The sequence below is a fragment of the Peromyscus leucopus genome, chromosome 17 (assembly GCF_004664715.2).
Source record: "Peromyscus leucopus breed LL Stock chromosome 17, UCI_PerLeu_2.1, whole genome shotgun sequence".
Classification (NCBI taxonomy): domain Eukaryota; kingdom Metazoa; phylum Chordata; class Mammalia; order Rodentia; family Cricetidae; genus Peromyscus; species Peromyscus leucopus.
Window position 1 is genome coordinate 54,401,425 of NC_051077.1, and position 21,566 is coordinate 54,422,990.

General features: G+C 59.8%; 3 protein-coding genes across 4 annotated transcripts in view; all 3 read right to left on the reverse strand.

Annotated features, from left to right (window-relative positions):
* Positions 1 to 27: 27 nt before the first annotated feature.
* LOC119089203 (cell wall protein DAN4-like) lies at positions 28 to 3,850 on the reverse strand. Its single transcript, XM_037211577.1, has 4 exons — positions 3,765 to 3,850; positions 1,888 to 2,370; positions 448 to 602; positions 28 to 337 (listed from the first exon to the last, which is right to left on the reverse strand). Exons 1-4 carry the CDS (start codon positions 3,820 to 3,822, stop codon positions 290 to 292), a joined length of 744 nt encoding a protein of 247 aa, XP_037067472.1. The 5' UTR covers positions 3,823 to 3,850; the 3' UTR covers positions 28 to 289.
* Positions 3,851 to 4,882: 1,032 nt separating this feature from the next.
* Iqcn (IQ motif containing N) lies at positions 4,883 to 19,872 on the reverse strand. 2 transcript variants are annotated; one of them, XM_037211848.1, is made up of 4 exons: positions 19,599 to 19,872; positions 15,588 to 15,711; positions 11,279 to 14,710; positions 4,883 to 5,926 (listed from the first exon to the last, which is right to left on the reverse strand). In XM_037211848.1, exons 3-4 carry the CDS (start codon positions 14,687 to 14,689, stop codon positions 4,961 to 4,963), a joined length of 4,377 nt encoding a protein of 1,458 aa, XP_037067743.1. In that variant the 5' UTR covers positions 14,690 to 14,710; positions 15,588 to 15,711; positions 19,599 to 19,872; the 3' UTR covers positions 4,883 to 4,960. The 2 variants fall into 2 exon arrangements, with proteins under 2 accessions (XP_037067743.1, XP_037067744.1); XM_037211849.1 differs by lacking the exon at positions 19,599 to 19,872 and adding an exon at positions 18,575 to 19,068.
* A 1,252-nt stretch (positions 19,873 to 21,124) lies between these two features.
* Jund (JunD proto-oncogene, AP-1 transcription factor subunit) overlaps positions 21,125 to 21,566 on the reverse strand; it is a 1,846-nt gene continuing 1,404 nt past the window's right edge. The window contains exon 2 of the mRNA XM_037211556.1: positions 21,125 to 21,198. Coding sequence (XP_037067451.1) covers positions 21,125 to 21,198 — 74 coding nt within the window. The remainder of the gene's footprint in view (positions 21,199 to 21,566) is intronic.

Genomic DNA, 21,566 nt, shown 5'->3' on the forward strand with positions numbered 1-21,566 from the left:
GTGTAGCCCAGGCTAGCTCAAACCCCCTATGTAGCCCAGGGTGGGCTTGAACACCGGGCCCTCCTGTCTTTACCTCCCAAGTTCTGGGATGACAGGCATCCTCCATCACCCCTGGGTTGACTTGACTTTTTGAGTTGAGTACTAGATGTGGGGGCCAAAGTGGCCTGAAACTCCTGGGCTCAAGCCATCCTCCTGCCGCAGGCTTGTCCCAGGTCAGCACGGTGGGACTTTTCCAGCCACTGGTTTTCCCAGGTGTTACCCCCCCCACGCATCTCTCGGCCTCTGCGAGTCAGGACTGTAGGCGGTCTGCAAACGGCAGCCTCTGGCTCACACTGCCCTAGAAGAAAGAGGAACACGCGTGGGTTAGCGTTAAGCACCATAGGGCTTCACCGCAGGGGGATGCCTCATGAGAAGACAGCTGCCCAGCCCTGAGGACACCCAGCTCACCATGGATACGGTATCCAGATTATGAAAAGCTGGCGCATCTCGATTACAGCGTCTGACGGCAGTGAACACAGAGCCAATGAGCAAGACAGACACAAGCAGACACACGGCAATCACCACGCCCGGGTTCCTGTGTGATGTGGGGATCCACAGGCTGCCTGCATCGGGGAGAGGAAGGGGTCAGCCCTGGCCAGAGCCGCGCCCCAGCCCCTCACTGGGATCCTAGGCTCCACCCCTGACCACGCCCCCAGCCCCTCACTGGGGATTCTAGGCGGGGCTCCACCCTGACCACGCCCCCAGCCCCTCACTGGGGATTCTAGGCGGGGCTCCACCCCTGACCACGCCCCCAGCCCCTCACTGGGGATTCTAGGCGGGGCTCCACCCCTGAGCCACGCCCCCAGCCCCTCACTGGGCATTCTAGGCAGGGCTCCACCCCTGACCACGCCCCCAGCCCCTCACTGGGGATTCTAGGCAGGGGCTCCACCCCTGACCACGCCCCCAGCCCCTCACTGGGGATTCTAGGCGGGGCTCCACCCCTGACCACGCCCCCAGCCCCTCACTGGGGATTCTAGGCAGGGCTCCACCCCTGACCACGCCCCCAGCCCCTCACTGGGGATTCAAGGAAGGGGCTCCACCCCTGACCACGCCCCCAGCCCCTCACTGGGGATCCTAGGCGGGGCTCCACCCTGAGCCACGCCCCCAGCCCCTCACTGGGGATCCTAGGCAGGGGCTCCACCCCTGACCACGCCCCCAGCCCCTCACTGGGGATTCTAGGCGGGGGCTCCACCCCTGACCACGCCCCCAGCCCCTCACTGGGGATTCTAGGCGGGGCTCCACCCCTGACCACGCCCCCAGCCCCTCACTGGGGATTCTAGGCGGGGCTCCACCCTGACCACGCCCCCAGCCCCTCACTCGGGATCCTAGGCAGAGGCTCCACCCCTGAGCCACGCCCCCAGCCCCTCATTGGGGGATTCTAGGCAGAGGCTCCACCCCTGAGCCACGCCCCCAGCCCCTCATTGGGGGATTCTAGGCGGGGCTCCACCCTGAGCCACTCTCCAAGGCCTATGCTGTTTTTTTATAAGCAAGTATATAACTTCATGTGGCTTTTTTTTTTTTTTTGCTTTTCTTTTAAAGATGGGACCCACCATGTGGCCCAGGTCGGTCTCAAAGGTGAGGTAATCCTCCACCACCTCCTCCTGGTGTCAGGAATGCGACACTGAGCCCTGCACACCGCTACAACTAGATAACGCAACCCGTCTTTCTTGCACATAGCTGTGTCCTCAGGAGCCAGCACACGCCAGCAAGTTAGTGAGGGCACAGGCAGTAGGGGAAGGTGGCTTGTGGGTGGCCGCTGCCGCTCACACTCCCAGGGCTGTGTCGCCCCCTGCTGACTGGTGCCAGAACTGCAGCCAGGTTCCAGCCGCCCCCAATCCTTACACTTACCCTGGCCAGGACCCAACGCAGTGCTCAGCTCAGAACCTGACGCAGTGCTCAGCTCAGAACCTGGAGAGCCAGAGCTGGGGAGAGAGGCTGTTTCTGGCTCCGGGGAGACAGAGTCTGGGTTTGCACTTGTGGAACTGGAGTCTGGAGTGGGGGGTGAGGTGGCAGACGTTGGCTCTGGACTTGGGGTGGAGGGGGTAGATGTTGACTCTGGACTTGGGGTGGAGGTGGCAGGCGGTGGCTCTGGACTTGAGGATGAGGTGGTAGACATTGGCTCTGGACTTGAGGATGAGGTGGTAGACATTGGCTCTGGACTTGAGGTGGAGGTGGCAGGCATTGTCTCTGGACTTGTGGAGCTGGAGTCTGGACTTGAGGTGGAGGGGGTAGATGTTGGCTCTGTACTTGAGGATGAGGCGTCAGATGTTGTGTCTGGACTTGGGGATCCCGTTGCTACTGTGCTCTCCCTGAATACTGTAAAAGCGACACCTGAAAAGGAGATGGTTGCGTCTATGAAGCTTGGGCAGCAGGCGCGAGGGTGAGGGCGCTGCTCACTTTGATCCTAGCCCGGCCCGCCATGCCAAGGATTGCTTTCTTACCTCTGGCTAAACATCAGCGCTCTGAGCGGAGCTTGCAAGCGCTCTGGACACCTAAGGCAACCAACCCTGCCTGACGCTCAGCTCTGGGCCACCTGTTACGACTCAGGTACCGACTACGTCACACTTCACACGAGAGGGAAACCGAGTCTCAGAAAGTTGAAGCATTGCTCAGCTCTGCCCCCGGAAGCAGGCACCACCCCGTCCAGAGGCTTCTAGAGCCCTGAGAACTGGGGAGCCCTGGATTAGACTAAGGTGTGAACTCTGCCCCGAACGCTGGCCACACCCCAGCCTCGCCAATCCCAGGAGTCAGGTGTCTGACTCACACACTGTCCCTCCAGGCTCCTGGTTTCACATCCATCCCTAGAGGTCAGAGGCTGTGGACATAGTTCCTGGTCTGCCTCCTGCCATGACTTCCTTCCCAGGTCCAGATGGCTCCAACCAGGTGTGCGGGGCACAAGGTCACTGCTTTGCCCCTCCCTAGTCCTCTGTGCCGGGTGAGCGCTCTGCTTCCTCCTGCCTCACCCACTCAGCAGATATGAGGAAGTAACATCTGGGTGCTGACCCTGAGTGCAGGGAGGGTATGCTGAGCCCACCCTTCCTACCCCTCAGTCTCCCAGGCCCTTCGGCAAAGGAATCTAGGGACGTGAGTCCACGCTGAGACATTTCTGGGAAGTGATGTTGGCTCAGGTACCGTAGTGGACCCCAAGCCAAACCAGAACTTGGCAGTAAATTAAGGTTCTAAGTGAGCTGATGAAAGAAGCGAGCCTTGAAAGAGGAGGTGGTGGCAGACACCAGCCCTGCTAAGTACCTGGCCCTGAGTAGGTCCTCGTGGTTTACTGGAAACTTCGAAAGGAGAGCAGAGCAGTGTGCCTGGCCCTGGGCTTTCCCAAGATGGAAGGCTGGAGCTGCCGAGCCTGTCAGTCGCCCTGATACGGTCGCTCACAGGCTGGAGCCAGCCTGGGCTTCCAGGACTTTGGAAGGAAACTCACCTGTCTTCAGGAACAGACGGAGGGAATTAAGTCGGGCGCCACGAACTTCTCAACCCCTGGCCCTCCCCACCCTCAGGGGAGTGTGTGCGTGCTTGTGTGTGTGCGCGCGTGTCCTCTCCACTTTCCGGATGGGGCGGGCTGTGCTCGGGGCCCCTGGAGTGTCGGGGAGGTCCCTGGCCTCTGTCCCAGCTCAGGTGGCCCTAAGGGGTCGGTGTCTGGGAGGGAAGGGGTCTGAGCTCGGTGTCCCCAGCCCCGCTGTCCCGCGGAGCCACGCCGTTCCCCTCCACCAGCTTACCTGAGAATACCAGGACGGCAGAGGCCAGCGCCAGCGCCAGCCGTCGGGAACCCGCCATTCCTGCGGACCGCCCAGGCTGCGGGTGCGCGGCCGCCGCCCGCCCGCGCGCGCTCCCTGCCGGCCAGCGCGGGGAGCGCAGGGCGCCGGTTCCGTCCCCACGCTGCCCTGGGGACACCCGCGCCCAGCCGCTGGGGACACCCCGTGTGGCCGCTGGGGACACCCCGTGTGGTCGCTGGGGACACCCCTCTGTGGTCGCTGGGGACACCCCGTGTGGCCGCTGGGGACACCCCTGTGTGATCGCTGGGGACACCCCGTGTGGCCGCTGGGGACACCCTGTGTGATCGCTGGGGACACCCCTGTGTGGCTGCCCCAAGTCGGAGCGGAATACCATCTCTGGCTGCCAGGCTCCCCCAAACGGGGCCTGCGATGCCTTCGTCTCCCAAGGGCTCGCGCCACCCGGGGGTGCAGCTAGAATCCCCCAGTGTTTTCGGAAGGAGGAACTCTCGCACACTCCAGCCGAGGATGGGCTGCCGGGCCGCCTCTCACTTTGGTTTATCTTTGGTTTTGAGATAAGTTCTCACCATGTAGCCCAGGCTGGCCGAAAACTCCTGGTGAGTCTCCTGCCTCAGCCACCCAATGCTGAGATGACAGATGCCACCACACCCAGCCAGACGCAGGTGTGTGTATGTGTGTGTGTGTGTGTGTGTGTATGTGTGTTTATGTGTGTATGTGTTGTGTGTGTATGAATGCATGCTATGTGTATGTGTGTGTGTGTATGAATGCATGCTATGTGTATGTGTGTGTGTGTGCATGTGTGCTTTGTGTATGTATGTATGTGCGCGCTTGGGGAAGTCAGAAGACAAATTGTGGTAGTCAGTTTCCCTATTATGTGGGTCCCAATGATCAAACAGACAGGCTGAGCAGCAGGCACCTTTCCCAGATACTTCATGTCATTAGCCATGTGACACACAAGATTTCACGCTAGTGACCTGTAGCCCCTGAAAAATAAGGCTCTCCAACCCTGGCTACAGATCCCACACGGGCTGGAGCCATTGGGACTCATTACCGCTGGCGTGATCTAGACTTCCCTTGTCTCTTAATTCAAGACGTGACCAGAGGCGGGCTGTAGTGCTCTTTATTCACGAGACCCATGGGGCCACATGGCCACCATGGTGTCTCTGCCCACAGCCAGGGGCCTAGACACCAGGCCAGTGCAAAGAGCGAGCCCTCGAGGTACGGCGTGAAGTGTCCCTGGAGTTGGCCCATGGGCTTCCTGTTCCCAAGAGCGCATCGGTGGTGAGGCAGCTGCGGGTATAGTGTCCCCTCCACGTGGCCTGGACCATCTTGGCTGCCGACTGCTGCTGGCTGATCTGGCGGCGGGTCCTGTAGCCCTTCCAGGCTGCCTGGATGAGGGTGGCTGCTCTGTGCTGCTGGCTGAGCAGGGGATGCTGCCGGGGCACCGGTGCCCAACGAGAGCCGGGCTGGACCGAGACGCCCTGGCCAAAGCCTTGCACCACGCGAGTAGACAGTGTGTGGCCACACACGTGGCAGGTGCGTGGCTGGGACCCCACGAGCATCACGACACTGGGCGGACTCTCTGCCCGGGGCCCCAGGGCCTGGCAGAGGCTGCAGACATCGGGCTGACAGGACAGGAAGCAGCGGTGCTCCGAGCTGGTCCTGGTGTCCGAGCTCCCCTGGGCTCTGCCACTGTGCCCCGGCCACATGGTGGGGAGCAACACCTGGTGGGCCCGGGCCCGGCGAGTGCAGTAGCCACGCCAGGCAGCCTGGATGATGGTGGTGGCCCTGAGCAGCCTGGCCAGGTTCCGGCGCACACGGTAGCCACGCCATGTCGCTTGGATGATGGTGGCCCACTGATGCCACACCTTCACAGTGCGACGCACCAGATAGCCGCGTGCACACGCCTGGATGGTGATGACGGCCTGGACGACAACTTTCTCCATGGCACGCACTGACACCAGCAGCTCAGCCGAGGGCTTGTGATCCAGCGCTGCCTCCGCCCCCGAGGGCTCCCAGGGCCTGTGGCCCCTGCTGGGATGCCAGGTGCCTCGGGGTGCCCCAGCATGTGCTGTGGCTCTGACCGATACGTTGGGGACTTTGGAATTCCATGACTGGCCGGCAGCCGGGCCGGCATCCACGGGGCCCTGGGGTACAGTGGGGGGTGGGGATATCTTATTACGGCCAGTTTCGGGGTGTGTAACACGACGGGGTGTGGTGGGCACCTGGGAACTCCCATCAAGGCTTGGTTTAGGCACTGTGATATATTGAAGCCTGTGGCCATAAAGCATCGTGGGGACTCTCTGGGGACCCTCATCCAAACTCGTTTTAGGAGCTGTGACATGCGGATGTTGGTGGCTGTGAGGTGCGGTGGGGATCTGGGAGCTCCCGTCATAGCCAGTCTCAGGGCTGGTGACACACTGAACATTTTGGTCATGGGTTGTGGTGGGGACCAGGGAACCTCCATCATAGCTGACACAAGGTGGCCTCTGGCCGGGGTGTGTGGTGAGGGTCGGCACTGTTCTTGGCCGGCCAGTGTGTCTGCTATCATGGGCAGCCTCACCAAGAAGGGGTGTCTGGGAGCCATCTGGTGATGACTGACGGGCCAGAGACACCCCTTGAACTCCTGAGGCTGTTTTCTGTCCCCTCCCATCTCCCAAGTGGATGATGGGAGTGGTGCCCACCATGGGTGTACCTGAGGACATGTGACCGTCCGATGAGCCCTGAGATTTCTTCTTCAGTGGACTACTGAAGGGGAGCAGTCTGTCCATGGAACCTTCTAGAAGTTCTGAGACAAGGCTGCCGTGAGTGGAGCGGTAGGAGTTTTTAGCAGTGAGGGGTTTTCGGTGGCTACTCTTGGTGTGGTTCTGAGGTTCTCCCATCTGGGAGAAACTGGGAGCCCTATTTCTAGTTAGAGGGGCTGAATCAGCCCCCCCTGAGCCCTGGAGAATGCTGGGGTTTCTTGTGCTGACCCCTGACCCTGGAGGCAGCTTGGCTGTCCCCTCAGTGTTGGGACTCGGCTGTGGTGGGCCCATGACGGCATTAGAGGCTTGAGGTTGGCTTGAACGGTCGGCCACAGGGACCTCCTGCGGGCTCGGGGTCCCGGAAGCAGGGCTTTCTGAGGGTAAGGGCTGAACAGGGCTGGTGCTGTGGGCGGTGGGGTGCTCACCTGGACTTGGGGCCTGTACAGGGACAAGGGTGACACCTCTGGCTCGCCCGGAAGCCTCCTCTGCCACCAAGGCCACTTGGTCTTTGAGAATATTCTCAGCTGCCAGGGTCTCACGTTCATGGCACTCACCTCCCGTGGCACCAAGGCCCGTCCACGAGGTGATTTCGAGACCTTCAGATCTGACAGGGTCTATACCGGGCTCCCGTGTTGAGGAGGACACTGTGCTGTGGATTTGTCTCGGCTTCAGCAAGGTCGGGTTATCAACACCGACAAGCTTTGTCAGCCCAGGGTCTGAACTAAACTGTGAGGTTCCTGACAAAACTGTGGGCAAACCTTGCTGGTCCTGGGACACTCTCTGGACTGCTGGGGCTGGTGAGTCGGCACTGGCCAGGCTGGTGACGTGGGGTGCCAGGAAGGAGACCCGGGAGTGCTCCCCAGACTGTGCTGCATGGTAGGGACGTGGACTGATTCCTACCAGCAAGGACCCTGGAGCCACGCCACTTGCCACAGCACCCAGAGGCATACCAGGAACCGTCCCGCTGGCCACAAAACCCAGGCGTGGGCCCAGGGAACGGGAGCTCGGCAAGGACTCCACAGCTGGACCCAGCCTCTCCCTCCTACCATCCATCTCTTGAGGGTGACAGGGGGCCACACCGCCGGCCACAGAACATGGAGGGAGGCTGAGGGCCACATCACTGGCCACAGAATCTTGGTAGGAGCTCTGAACCTCACCACTAACCACTGATTCTGGAGGTAGGTTCTGGGCCTTGACACTTACCATGGACTTTGGGGGGACACTCTTGGCCACACCATCCACTATGAACTCTGGGGGGACACTCTGGGCCTTGCCATCCACCATGGACTCTGGGGGGACACTCTGGGCCACGCCATCCACCATGGACTCTGGGGGGACACTCTGGGCCACGCCATCCACCATGGACTCTGGGGGGACACTCTGAGCCACGCCATCCACTATGGACTCTGGGGGGACAGTCTGGGCCACACCATCCACCATGGACTCTGGGGGGACACTCTGGGCCCTGCCATCCACCATGGACTCTGGGGGGACACTCTGGGCCACGCCATCCACCATGGACTCTGGGGGGACACTCTTTCCTACGCCCCTGATCACAGAGCCTTGAAAAAGGTTGAGATTCTCGATTTCAGCCCCAGGCTTGGGGACCCCTGCCCGGGGCACTTCTCTGTTTATAGAATCCTGGGCCAAACCCCCACCTACAGCACCCAATGCTGCGTCTGGAATGACCATACCCGCATATCGGCAACTGGGTGGGACCATAGTGGCCACAGAGAGGACCTGGGGGTCTAATGTGACAGGAAGGGAGGCACAGGTCTGAGGGAAGCTGGTACCCAGCTGGTTTGGGAAGAACTCAGATGGGACCTGCATGCTGGGTATCACAGCTGGGCATGGGCCCTGGGCCACACCTGTAGTCACAGCAGCCTGTTCGTGAGTCCAGGGGGCATCCAGTGGCAAGGCCCAGGCAGCCACGGGGGGTGGATTGTCCCCCTGGCACACACTTAGAAACAGTCCAGTAGCCACGGGCCCCTGGCACAGCCCTGGGGCTAGGCCCCTGAACCACGTCTGACATGGGACAGTGGCCCCCAAGATCAAGCCACCATCTTCTGCAGGCGCCATGGACTGAGCTACGGGACCTGGGGGCCCCTTGTTGGCCTGCGTCAGCTCGGAGTAGACCGTGGGATCCTGAGGGCTGGGCTGGCTCCTGGCACCTGTCATGAGTCTGTCCCCTGGGCTGCCACAGACTCCTAGGGATGGCTGGCCTGGCCTAGTCCTCGCACACGGACAGGACCCAGCTAGGGTGAGCATGGAGGGCCGGCTCTGAGCTGTGCTGCTGTCCGCGCATGGCTGCTGCTGCTGCTGCGGGTCAACGGCTGGCTGGCTGCTCCCTCGACCCACACCACACACCACCGTGGGTGGCAGCAGGCTGAGGGGGCCCAAGCTGGCCACAGATGCCTGGGCAAGGTTAGAGCAGACCCTGGGAGCCAGAAGTGGGGATCTCAGGCTGGGGGACACCCTGTTGGCCAGGGGCACCTGGAGCACTCCAGGGACCACAGCATTGGCTGGGGTTGGCTGACCGAGGCTTGGGGGTGCCCTGTTGGCCACAGATGCATGGGCCAGAGTTGGGGACATAACACTGACCACAACAGGCTGGGCTAGGCTTGGCGAAATGCTGTGGGACACGGGCGGCTGCACAAAGTTTGAGGTTACAATCGTGGCCACACAAGGCTGGGTGAGATTTGACGGCATGCTGCAGGGCACAAATGGTTGGAAAAAGTTTGGGGACACCTCAGTGGCTACAGATGTCTGAACTGAGTCTGGACGCCCTGTACCGTGTTGGAGCGTGGGAGAGGAGCCGGCTGGTGGCCAGCTGATCACAGGTGGCTGAGTGGCCCTTGGGGCCACGTGGGTGGTGGCCCACAGCTGGGGCTGGCTTGAAGCTAACCCAGGGCTCACCGGCTGCTTGCCAAAGGCCACCACATTAGCACCAGAGGTTTGGGTAAAGTTTGAGGGCACCTCAGAGGCCATATGTGGCTGGGTATAGATTGGGGACCCTCTGTAGTACAGAAATGGCTGACTAAAAGTTGTAGGTAACCCATAATACATCAATGGTTCCGTCAGTGTTGGGGATACCATAGATGTATCCATAGATGGCTGGGCTAAATTTGGGAACACCCTAGTGGCCACAGATGGATGGGCCAGGCTTGGGGCCACCCCAGTGTCCATGGATGGCTGGGTCAGGCTTGGGGACATAGTACTGGACCCTGCAGGCTGAGATGAGATTGGACACAGGCCTGTGGTCTCTAATGGCTGACTTAGGCATGGTGATACCTCACTGGCTTTAGGTGCCTGGCCAGGGCTTGGGGCTCTCCCATCAGGCAGTATGTCCTGGGGTAGGGTAGGATCCAGCTGAGTGACCCTCCTTAGCTGCAGGTCTGGAGCATGGATCTGATGACTCCTCCCATGCCAGGGTGCAGTGGTGTCCTGGGACAGTCCCTCTGTGGGGTCTCCAGTACTGTAGTCAGACCCACTATCTGAGTCCCAGTGGACATTCAGGGCCATGCTGGTGCTGTGGAAGAGGAGAGGCCCAAGGTCCAGGGGTGGCCTTTGAGACTGGGGGGCCGTGTGCTGAGAACCAGCTAACCATGTTCTTTCCAGCGGCCCCTGGGGCCTGTGCCTCACCTCCCTGGACCTTTTCGACACTGGCTGGGAGTCCTGCACGTCACCCTCCCTGGAACCATCCAGAAGTTCTGAAGGCGTCAGGCTGGAACAACCATCCAGAACTTCTGAAGGCGTCAGGCTGGATGGTGTGGAGGCGCTGGCCGAGGTGCCGCTCTGCAGAGAGCTGTGAGAGCCCCCGTTCTGGCTGTGGACAACTGAGCCCCTGGGGTAGCTCTTGGCTAACACGATCTTTGGGTGTTGCGGGAATGCGGCTAGTAACTCATCCAGAAGGGACATGTGGCGGCCCGTGGCCTGCCCCTGGGGATGGGATGGGGTCAAGGACACTTGGGGATGCCTCTCCTGTTTGGGGGTGGAGGTGCTGGAGACCTTCTGCAGCTTAGGATGTAGATACACCGATGATGCCTGGCCACCGTGGTGGTCATCTACTATATTCCTCACTACGGTGACTATTTCCTTGTCGGACAGTCTGTGACCCAGTGACAGGACCTGCCTAACATTCTGCTTCGGTGATGGACTTCGACTCTTGACTATGGCAGAGCAATGGCCACAGGGAGACATCTTGTGTGCCCCCGGGTTCGGACACTGGCACACGCCGCCCTGGCAGGCGGTGGGTTGCTGGGACATCGGGGACTTCCCACTGCCCACGCCACTCGAGGGTTTGCTGGCCTCCAGGTTGCCCTCTCGGTGTGACGCCCAGGGGAGGGGCACCCTGCTGGCCAGGGGTTGCTGGCGGGAGCTGGGGGCTGTGCTGCCGGTCACCGATGGCTGGTTACTGCTTGGGCCCGCGCCATTGGCAACTAGGGGCTGCCACGGACAAGGAGGAAGCTGTTGGGAAGATCGCTTGGGGACATGGGGACCCTCACCACATGCCATGGGGTCAAAATCCAGTGGCTTCAGGTACAGCCCAGAGCAGAGTCCCGAACCCCTCTCCCAGGACAGTGTGGGTACTATGAGCAGGGGACACTGGTAAGTGCTGGTAACGACCCCTCCAGAGAAGGAGCCTACGGAGGACTCTGGCCAGCAGGGTGACCCCTCCAAGGTGGCCCCGTCCCCTTTGCCCCACAGGGTCCCATCGGGCTGTCCCCAGGACAAGCCCTCCCATGGTGGCCTGACCTTGCTACACCGTGCTCGTACGGGACCCAGCGCCGGTCCCCACGCCACCGACAGGCTCCCGCTGCAAGTCACCTCCACTGGGGCAGGTGCCGTGGTCATCCGGCTCCCCACCATTTTCGAGGTGGCCTTGGGGAGGAAGGCACCTGTTCTCTGGGCCATCTGGGCCAAGGACTGAGTGAAAACAGCGCCCAGCTCACCCTGGCACAGAGCCTGGCTGAGGGTGGTCCTCTCGTCTTCTGTCAGGGCCTTGCACAGGACCTCAGCCAGCTTGCCCTGGGTGGCTTTGCTGAGTTCCGGACGCAGCTCACCACGGGACAGGGCCCGGGACAGGGTGATGCCCAGTTCACCCCAAGACAACGCCTTCATCAGTGCCATTCCCAGCATGCCTTGAGGCAGGGCCTTGACCACAGAGGGCCCTAATACTTCCCGGGACAGAGCCTGGCTCAGTGCCGTCCTTACTTCCCCCTGAGAAAGTGTCTTGGCCAGGAGTGTCCGCAGGTCCTCAGGGGAGCCCAGCATGGCCACCAGGTCTGCGCACAGGGATGCAATGGACGCTGCCAGGTCTTCGTGGCAGGGCACTGCCTGGCTGGGCACAGGGGGTGGCGGTGAGCTCTGTGCCTGTCCACTGTCACCCCAGGATTCTGCATTGCATACAGGGTGTCCAGTGGGAGTCAGCAGAGGTACCAGCATGCCTTGGATATCTGTGGCCACTGAGCGTGGGTTCTGCGTGGCCTTGCTTTGTGCGTGGCTATGGAGCTGGGGCTGGGCCGCGTTCCTGTCGTCCGGCTTGGCACGGGGCCCGGTGTTAAGTGTCCCAAAATGTTGCCAGAACTGGACCGGTGTCTTGGTCGTGCCGAGGAGTGGCTGTGACTGGGTCTTGCTGCTGTGGTCGGCAGCAGGGTGGGCAGCCAGGAGGCACTTGGCCGTGTCGGAGGCCAGCTGGGCCTGAGGCTGGGTCTTCGCCAGCCCCATGGGCAGATGGGCCTGGGATGGAACCTTGGCCAGGCATGTGATGAGATGGGCCAGGGATGGGGCCTTGCTGAGTTTAGTGGGTGGGCAGACCTGGCACGTGGCCTTGGTGGGTTTGGTGTTCGTGGTCTTCGAATGCTCGGCAGGTAGACGCAGCTGCGGTGAGCTTTTGGTCGGGTGAGAGGCCATGTGGTGCTGGGAAGCTGGGGTGAGTGGACATGTGTTTGGGTATCCTTCGGGAGGGACAAAGGTCATCCCCGGGGCGCGTGCTTTCGGGGAGGCTGTGGCTGAACATGACGCAGCCGGATGAGCTCTGGACACAGATCTGGTCTGCTCACTAGCAGGTTGGAGCTGGGCTGTGAGTGCCATCAGGTGTGCGGCCAGCGGCGAGGAGGACAGGGTGGCAGAGGGACCCGTCGGTGGACGTCGTCCCTCAAGTGGGCCCGTGGCCAGCCCGGATGTCGGGTGAGACTGTGACACAGCCTTAGAGACCGGTGACGATGGCGGGGCTCGGGGATGGCTAGTGGGCGGCTGCACTTGAGAGGAGGCCTTGGTCAGGGGCACAGCCAGCTGGGCCTGGGACAGGGTCACAGTCATCTCTTCAGGCATGTACACCTTGGAGCAGACCTTCACCACCTCCGCCTTCTGCTGGACCTGAATCAGGGGCTTGCTCCGGTCTTCTGTCACTTTCGTCCACGACAGAGCCCTGGTGACAATGGTCGCATTAGTCTTGGGAGCTGCTTCCTTCTTGGGCACCCTCGGGGGCCCAGGCTTCAACTTTTCTGCTTCCAATGGAGACTTGGCTGGAAGTTTAGGAGCCACACTGTCTAGATGTCCGTGGGGTCCACACCTGCCCTTCTCCTCGCCCAAGTATGACTGAGAGGCCACCTTGACCACCGCGGAGGTCTGCTTGGAGCTCACGGCGACCTTGGCGTTTTGGCTGTTCAGGTGGACCTGGGATGGGGTGTTGGGAATGCCAGCAACCACTGGAGTTTGGGGTGAACCCCTGGGACTTGAGGCTGCCACTGTGGGGACCAGACACAGGGTCCTGAGCACAGCAGCCACAGAACGTATCTGAGCTGGAGTCTTGGTTATCATGGCGGCCAGGCGAGTCTGAGGTGAGGACCTGACTGTGGAGCCCGCCTGAGTGGAGGTTTTGGACGAAGTAGATGCTGCACATGTCTGAGGCTGACTTCTGGCCACTGGGCGCATCTGGGGTGAAATCTTTGCCATCATGGGACCAGGGCCAGTCTGTAGTGGGTACTTACTGATGGGAACCCTGGGGCGTGGTGAGGCCTTGATTGTGGAGGTCACAGCACACCCTGGGGGCTGTACCCTGGCCGCGGGGACCACAGGCCGCATATGTGGTGCGGTGCTAGAGAATGAAGGATTGGGTCGTACGTGAGCCAGGGGCCTGGTCACCTGGGAAGTCGGGCAGGTTACTGGCTGGTTCTTCATGACCATTGCTGGGGATGTGGGGCATGTCTGTAGCACACTCTTTGGTGCTGTGGCCACTGTGGCTGGGGGCTTAGGGGTGGAAGCCACTGGACCCGCCTTGGTAGGGGTCTTGTTGACTGGATACGTATGTGGTGGGGCCTTAGGGACACTTGCTTCAGTGTGGACATGGGTCTGGGTCTTCATGGATCCATGAATGGCCTGGACACATCTCCCCGCTGCTGCCGACTCTGGGGTCCCCAATCTGATGGTCTTGGAAGTCACATGCCTGCTCTTCACACTGTCCCCTTCCAAGTGTCTGATGAGACAGGAGCTCCTGACGGTCTTGGTCAACATGCAGGGTGGATACTTGGGACCCGTGGGTCTGCCAGTCACAGGCTGCTGGGGCAGGAGGCCACCCCTGTGGACTCTGCCGCTGCAGGGACCCGGGGCTGCCGTGGCGTGTGAAGGGACCAGGCTGTCGTTGGATGGGAACTGAGTTTCCTTGCTCACCATGACTGGCGGCTGGTCCTCGGGGGCGTGAAAGCGTACCTGCTGTGGAGGGTGGTAGGGGATGTCGCCTTCCTCTTCCCTCTTTGCTTTCTTTACGGTCAGCTTGTTGGAGCGCATCAACCGGCGTGTGCTGAAGCGGCGCCAGGCCTCCTGGATGGCCTTGGCCGCCGTCATCTGCGAGATGAGCTTCTGCCGCAGCCGGTAACCCTTCCAGCTGGCTTGGATGACGGTGGCCGCCCTCGAGACCATCATGTCCATTTCGTCCACCAGGATGTTCTTGAAGGCCTGGCTCTCCACCACGGCGCGGAGGCGCGGCACCTGCTGGGAGGACGGTGCAGCCGGCTCCTTGGGCGGACAGGACTCACTCTGGGGCTGAGGGTGCGGCTGGGCGGCTTTCTCTTGAGCAGGGGTTTGCTGGGGCTGGGAGAGGCACGGCCCACCCGGTGACGCGAGGTGTGGGGCCTGCAGTGGGGTTGCCGGCTGCATCGCTGCCATTCCTGGGCCGAGCGGCAGAGCCTGGGGATGGGGCAGAGGATGGGGTTTGGTGGGGGGATGGACAGACAGACAGGTGGGTGAGAGTGGGGGGGATGGACAGACAGACAGGTGGATGAGAGTGGGGGGGATGGACAGACAGGTGGGTGAGAGTGGGTGGGGGGGATGGACAGACAGACAGGTGGGTGAGAGTGGGGGGGATGGACAGACAGACAGGTGGGTGAGAGTGGTGGGGGGATGGACAGAGACAGACAGGGTGGGAGAGGTGGGGGAGTGGGAAGACAGACAGCGGGTGGGTGAGAGTGGGCAGGGGGGTGGACAGACAGACAGGTGGGTGAGAGTGGCGGGGTGGACAGACAGACAGGTGGTGGAGTGGTGGATGGACAGACAGGTGGGTGAGAGTGGGCAGGGGGGTGTGGACAGACAGACAGGTGGGTGAGAGTGGGCGGGGGGATGGACAGACAGACAGGTGGGTGAGAGTGGTGGGGATGGACAGACAGGTGGGTGAGAGTGGGGGATGGACAGACAGACGGGTGGGTGAGAGTGGGGGGATGGACAGACAGACAGACGGGTGGGTGAGAGTGTGCAGGGGGGTGATGGACAGACAGACAGACGGGTGGGTGAGAGTGGGGGGGATGGACAGACAGACGGGTGGGTGAGAGTGGGCGGGGGGATGGACAGACAGACAGGTGGGTGAGAGTGGGCGGAGCTGGGTGCACAGTGGAAATGTGATGAAGGAAGGATGGGTGAGCAGTGGGTGTGTGACACACAGGGGTCCCTGAGAGGGGAGACTCAAGAGCTTACAATCCAGATCCCCGTGGTTCTGCAGACAGACAGCAGGTGCAGAGGGACAACCATACCGTGCGGCCGAGGCCCGGGGCAGGCCCAGCCAGCGCCTTACCTTGGAAGGTCATAGAGTTGGAAAAGGAGCAGAAGAAGGCGTAATCTTGGAAGTCAGCCTGTACGAGGAGGCCGCTTCAGTTCTTCATTCCAAGAAACGTGCACAGCAGCTCTCTGGGCTGGTTCTGTCAGAAACACCGACGGGAGGAGGGGTATGGACTCGGGCCACGGAGGATGGAGCAGGAAGGAGGGAGGGGGAGGAGGCAGGATGGGGGTGCCTGGGGAGGTCAGTGTCACCAGGCAGTTAACACCTGCACATTTATATAACAGGGGTTAGGAGGGTCCCAAGGACACGTGGGGTTGGGGGAGGGGTCCATGTCTTGGTTGTCTAGAAGGGTGAGAACAGAGCCACACATCGGGGCACACACTCAGCACACCATTCAGCCGCAAGTGCAGTCCACAGCAGCAAGATGGCTCAGTGTGGGAGGAACTGGCCAGGCTGGACCCAAGTTCAACCCCAGAGCCTCCCGAGTGGGAGGAGGTAAGCAGCTCCTGCAAGTTATCTTCTGTGTCCGCATGTACTCCCGGCACATGCACACCACACACAAATTAATACTCATCAATTAAAAAAAATTAGGTCAGGGGCGGAGAGATGGCTCAGTGGTTAGCAGCACTTGTGACTCTTGCAGAGGACCTGGGTTCGGCTCCCAGCACCCACGTGACAATTCACAACCGTCCAAAACTCCAGTCTCAGCAGATATGACGCCTCCTCTGGCCTCAGCAGGCACCAGACACACATGTGGTACAGACACACACGCAGGTAACGCACCTATACACATAAAAAAGGGAAAACAGAACAATAACAAACTAGGCTAGTCCTGGGAGCACGCTCTTAATCCACACCCCGAGGCAAAGGCAGGTGAATCGGTGCACGTTTAAGGCTGGCCGGGGCTACAGAATAAGACCCTGTCTACATGGATAAATGATAGTCAAATGATCCTAACTTAATTTTACTACCAAATATGCACCTTTTAAAAATATACTTACTGGTGTTTGAGACAGGGTTTCTCTGTGTAGCCTTAGCTGTCCTGGACTCCACCACATGGCTAAAAGGTATTTATGTTTATGTGCACTGGCGCTTTGCCTGCCTGTATGTCTGTGTAAAGGTGTCAGATCTTGGAGTTACAGACAGCTGTGAGACCCCATGTGGATGCTGGGAATTGAACCCGGGTCCTCTGGAAGAACAGTCAGTGCTCTTAACCACTGGGCCATCTCTCCAGCCCTCTAAATATGCACTTTAAATACAAAGACTTGGATGAGTTGAATGTAAATAAGTCGAGACAAATACACCAGGCCAAAGGCTGAGAGTTCTCAGCTGTGTCCACAGAAGAGACACAATCGGAAGACAAATCGACAATAGACACACCAGACCTGGCAGCAAAACCCGGCAGGACTGAAGACACAAGCAGACTAACCCACAGTCACAGCTGGAGGGGTTTAACTCTTCCCTTTGTGATACAGGTTCCTCTGTGTAGCTTTGGAGCCTGTCCTGGATCTCGCTCTGTAGACCAGGCTGGCCGTAAACTCAGAGAGATCCGCCTGGCTCTGCCTCCTGAGTGCTGGGATTAAAGGCATGCGCCACCACGTCTGGCTATAATCTTTTTAAAATATTGTTTTATATGTGTATCTGTGAGTGTGCGTGTGTGACGTGTGTGCGTGCTTCAGTTACAGGCACGCGCACTTGCTCAGGCTGTGACCGAGGGGCAATTGCTCTCAACCAGAGCCGTCCCCACATGCCATCTGCCTCCTGTTGGTTTTAGTTTTTATAATTCCGTGTATATGAACGCTTTCTCTGTGTGTGTGTGTGTGTCTGTGCATTATGTGCATGCAATGCCTGTGGATGCCAGAAGAGAGCGTCGGATCCCCAGGCGGGGAGTCAGAGACGGCTGTGAACCCCTATGTGGGTGCTGGGAATCAAAGTGGGTTCTCTAGGAAAGCCATCAGTGCTTAGATCCGAGTCGTCTCCAGCCCGTTTTATCATTTGATTTCATTAAAGAATATTTTTAGTGTTATTTATATATGTATCTGGATAATTTATGTCAACTTGACACAAGCTTGAGTCGTCAGAGAGACAGGAGCCTCAACTGAGAAAGTGTCCGATGAGGTCAGCCTGTGGGTATTTTCCTAATCAGTGATTGGTGGTGGAACAGGACCCCCGGGCAGGTGGTCCTGGGTTCCGTAAGCAAGCCATGGGAGGCAGTGAGCAGCACCCTCCATGGCCTCTGCATCAGCTCCAGCCTCCAGGTCCTGCCCTGTGTGAGCTCCTGTCCTGACTTCCTTCCATGATGAACAGAGATGTGGAAGTGTGAGCCAAATAGACCTTTCCTTCCCCATTTGCTCTGGGCATGGAGTTTATGTTTATAAGCGGGTGCTGGGAGGCACAGGCAGGGTCCCAAGGCATAGAAACACTGATGATAGATGATGCTGTGTGCACACAGGCGCCCTTGGAGGGCTGAAGAGAGCTCCTGGAGCTGAAGTCACAGGCAATGAGCCCCACCTGCTGTGGGTGCTGGGAACAGCGGACTGAGCCCCCCCCACCTGCTGTGGGGTCTGGGAACAGCGGACTGAGCCCCCCCACCTGCTGTGGGTGCTGGGAACAGCGGACTGAGCCCCCCCACCTGCTGTGGGTGCTGGGAACAGCGGACTGAGCCCCCCCCCACCTGCTGTGGGTGCTGGGAACAGCGGACTGAGCCCCCCCTGCTGTGGGTGCTGAGGCTTATGTTTATAAACGGGTGCTGGGAGGCACAGGCAGGGTCCCAAGGGCTCTCTGGCCACCCTGCCTTGATGACTCAGTGAGCCACAGGCCAGTGAGACCCTGTCTCGAGAAACAGTAAGTGCCGGGCATGTGATAGCACACGCCTTTGATCCCTGAACTCGGGAGGCAGAGGCAGGCCGCTTTCTGTGAGTTCGAGGCCAGCCTGGCTGACATAATGGCACCCTGTCTGACGAAAGCAAAAGAAAAGAAACTGAGTCAAACATTGGCGTTACCTGTCCACGGTCACTACAGGGTCCACGGCAGAGCCTGGCTCACTGAGTCCACTCAGCAAGGGTGACCACTAGCCCTCACCTTCGGGACAGGTTCCAGGGGTGTCCTCAGTCCTGGAGTGGTCACGGTGCCCCCCAGGCCCTCAAGACACCCCTGGCGTGAACCCTGAGCCAGCATGGGGTCAACAGCTGCGCCTCCATTCTGTGCACTCTGGCAACCCAGACTGCCCGCTTTATCCAAAAGAACACTCCTCTGTGGGAGGCCGCCTGTGACGCCCCGGCATGCGGGGAGGGGCTGTGGGCGGGCTCACAATCAGTAATTGTCACCACAGCCGGTGACAGGCATGACACTGCACACACAGGAAGCGGGGTCAGACCCTGAGAACTGGGGAGCAGAGGCGAGCATGTGGCCTGGCGCTCAGGTAGCAGAGCCCTGATGAGGGTGAGAGGTTACATGTTCCATCTCTAGCACCCCATAAAATCAGGTATGTGGGTATCTGAGGCAGGAGGATTGTTGTCAGTTCCAACAACAAATTTTGTGGGCTACAAAGCTGGGTATTGGTGGTAATGCATGATTGCCAGCCTAGCACACAGGAGGTGGAGGCAGGAGAATTAAAAAAATCATGCTCATCCTCACCTAGTGAGTTCAAGGCTAGCCTGAGCTACACGAGACCCTATTTGAAAACAAAAACAACAACCACAAAAACCTCCATTCGACCCAAGACCTGGTGAGGGTACAGAAGAAGGGAACTGAGAAACAGGACTGTGGGGGTTGAAGAAGGAATGGAGGGTACCACGGCAGGCTGGGGACAGTTGTGAGCACATCTGAGGGCCGGTGTTTCCGTTAGCCACACAGGACAAGCACATCTTACCTCGGCTCACAGGGTTGGTGCCCAAGAGGCAAAGTACCACCAAGGCTTGGGGGACCCTAACTGTCTCTGAGGGGCTGAGCTACCAGCCCAGAGGACACAGATGTTCTTGGCAAGAGCGGGGTGACAGATGTGTGGCACCCCACCAACCCACTCACCTGTCCCCAGAGCGGAAGCCACCAGCCCCACTGGCCAGCCTCGGGACCCTGGTTCCCAAATGTCTTTATGACTCGGGGCTGAGTTCCGACCAATCCCCAGCAGAGTGGAGGGGAGGTTCTAGAAGGCAGAGCTGGGCCCCTGGCAGGACAGGAGAGGACAGGAGAGGAGGGTCTGGGCTGTCACGATGGCTACAACCTCTACCAAAACTTAGGGCATACGGGTGACCCCAACCTCTCCCCCGGTCGTATCCTGACGGAGGTCTGTCACCCCCTGAAGTATCTGCCGGGCCCACAAGATATCCTAGAGGCGGGCTGGAGAGATGGCTCAGAGGTGAAGAGCACTGGCTGCTCTTCCAGAGGACCCGAGTTCAATTCCCAGCAACCACATGGCGGCTCGCAGCCATGAGATCCAAGAGGGATCTCTTCTGCTGGGCAGGGATTCATCAGACAGAACACTGTATACATAATACATAAATAAATCTTTAAAAAAATATTCTAGAGGCATCCCTGTGGGGCATGAAAAGACACACGGGAAGGCTCTATGGCCCACGGCAGCCATCACACCTCCTGGGAGTTTATGGGAGGGTGGGTGCCTGTGAGTTCCAGGCTGGGACTCTACAAACAGTTCCCGGCCAGCCTGGGCTACGTAGGGAGACCCTGTGTAGAAACAAACGAAAACACAAAACAAAAGTAGGCATGGACTGAGAGCCATGTCTCTGGGAGGCGGTAGGTGGAGTGAGGCCAAGTTCTGGGCCACCTCCCCAGTCTGGGCTAGCACCCAGCGTGAGTCACAGCTACACAGGCCAAGGCTGACACACACCTTGGCCTGTGCACAGCACGCTCAAGCCAGAACCACTTAGCCCGGCCAAGGGGCTGTCGGAGGCAGGACCGCAGGGCTGTCCAGCCTGGACGAAAGGAGACCCTGGGCCCACCCCACCTTTAGCTCTTCTGAGCACTCTGGTGAGCCCATTCTGTCTCCTTGGGAGCTTGGGTATGGCAACCTTAGCCTGTGTGACAGACCAGGAAACTGAGGCTCCCATCTCTAGATGGACTTGAATTGCAGACCCAGCCTCTCAGTGCTTGGGAAGAGAGGCCGGAGCCCAGGCTCCCTTGGCACACGCTCTGGCAAAGTCCTTGGTGTGTTGAGACAGGGGCCTCCCCATGCAGCCCAGGCTGGCCTGGAACTCATGATCCTCCCGCTGCCTCCATCCTGAGTGCTTAATCACAGGCTGCAGTACCCAGCTGGCTCAGATCAGCTGACTAGAAAAAACACTCCCAACATCAACGCCACCTCAGCGGCCGTGGTGGCAGCGCACGCCTTTATTCCCAGCACTGGGGAGGCAGAGACAGGTGGATCGCTGCGAGTTCCAGGCCAGCCTGGCTACATGGTGGTACCTTGTCTCACACAACAGGACAAATCCTTATAAAGACCTGAGCTCCATGCAGCACTACAGAAGCAGGAACAGAGTGGACTTGGCGGTGCCCAGCAGCCCAGCATTCCCAAGGCCAAGGGGGAGTTCAGATTCCTACTGAGCTGCGTGAGGCGGGCTCCAAGCCTCGTTTCTGTGACAGCCAGGCCGTACACTAACCTTGGTCCGTTCTGAAAGGGACGGGGAAGGCAGAACCAGGACCAGGACACTCCCGTTCCATAGCGTTACGATGGAGGCCCGCAAAGAAAGAGTATGTGAGTCCTACAAATGGTCCCCAAGCTGGACTCCGGCGCTTCGGCTCAGGAGGATGCCGGCCCGCATGGACAAAGGCCGGGTCCACCCCACACTACACGGACCCAGCTTCTCATTCCAGCACTCAGGTCAAGTTCCTGTCATTACTGGCCTTTGTTTTCCCACCCCCTGCCTCAGCCTGGAAAATGCTGGGGTGACCAGCATCACCAAGCTGGGCTTAAAAACAGTGCTGTTCAGGGTGGGCAGGTGGGTTGGGGCAGGGAGAACAGGAGGAGAGAAAGCCCCT

Bases quoted from the DNA above. Each gene is read 5' to 3' on its own strand.
- LOC119089203 (XM_037211577.1), bottom strand. From the start codon at position 3,822: ATGGCGGGTTCCCGACGGCTGGCGCTGGCGCTGGCCTCTGCCGTCCTG. The intron at 2,371-3,764 runs GTAAGCTGGTGG...TCTCCTTTTCAG, and splicing joins TGCCGTCCTGGTATTCTCAG to GTGTCGCTTTTACAGTATTC. The intron at 603-1,887 runs GTAAGTGTAAGG...TCCCCGATGCAG, and splicing joins TGCGTTGGGTCCTGGCCAGG to GCAGCCTGTGGATCCCCACA.
- Iqcn (XM_037211848.1), bottom strand. From the start codon at position 14,689: ATGGCAGCGATGCAGCCGGCAACCCCACTGCAGGCCCCACACCTCGCG. The intron at 5,927-11,278 runs GTCAGGCCACCA...ACTGTACCCCAG, and splicing joins TACGAGCACGGTGTAGCAAG to GGCCCCGTGGATGCCGGCCC.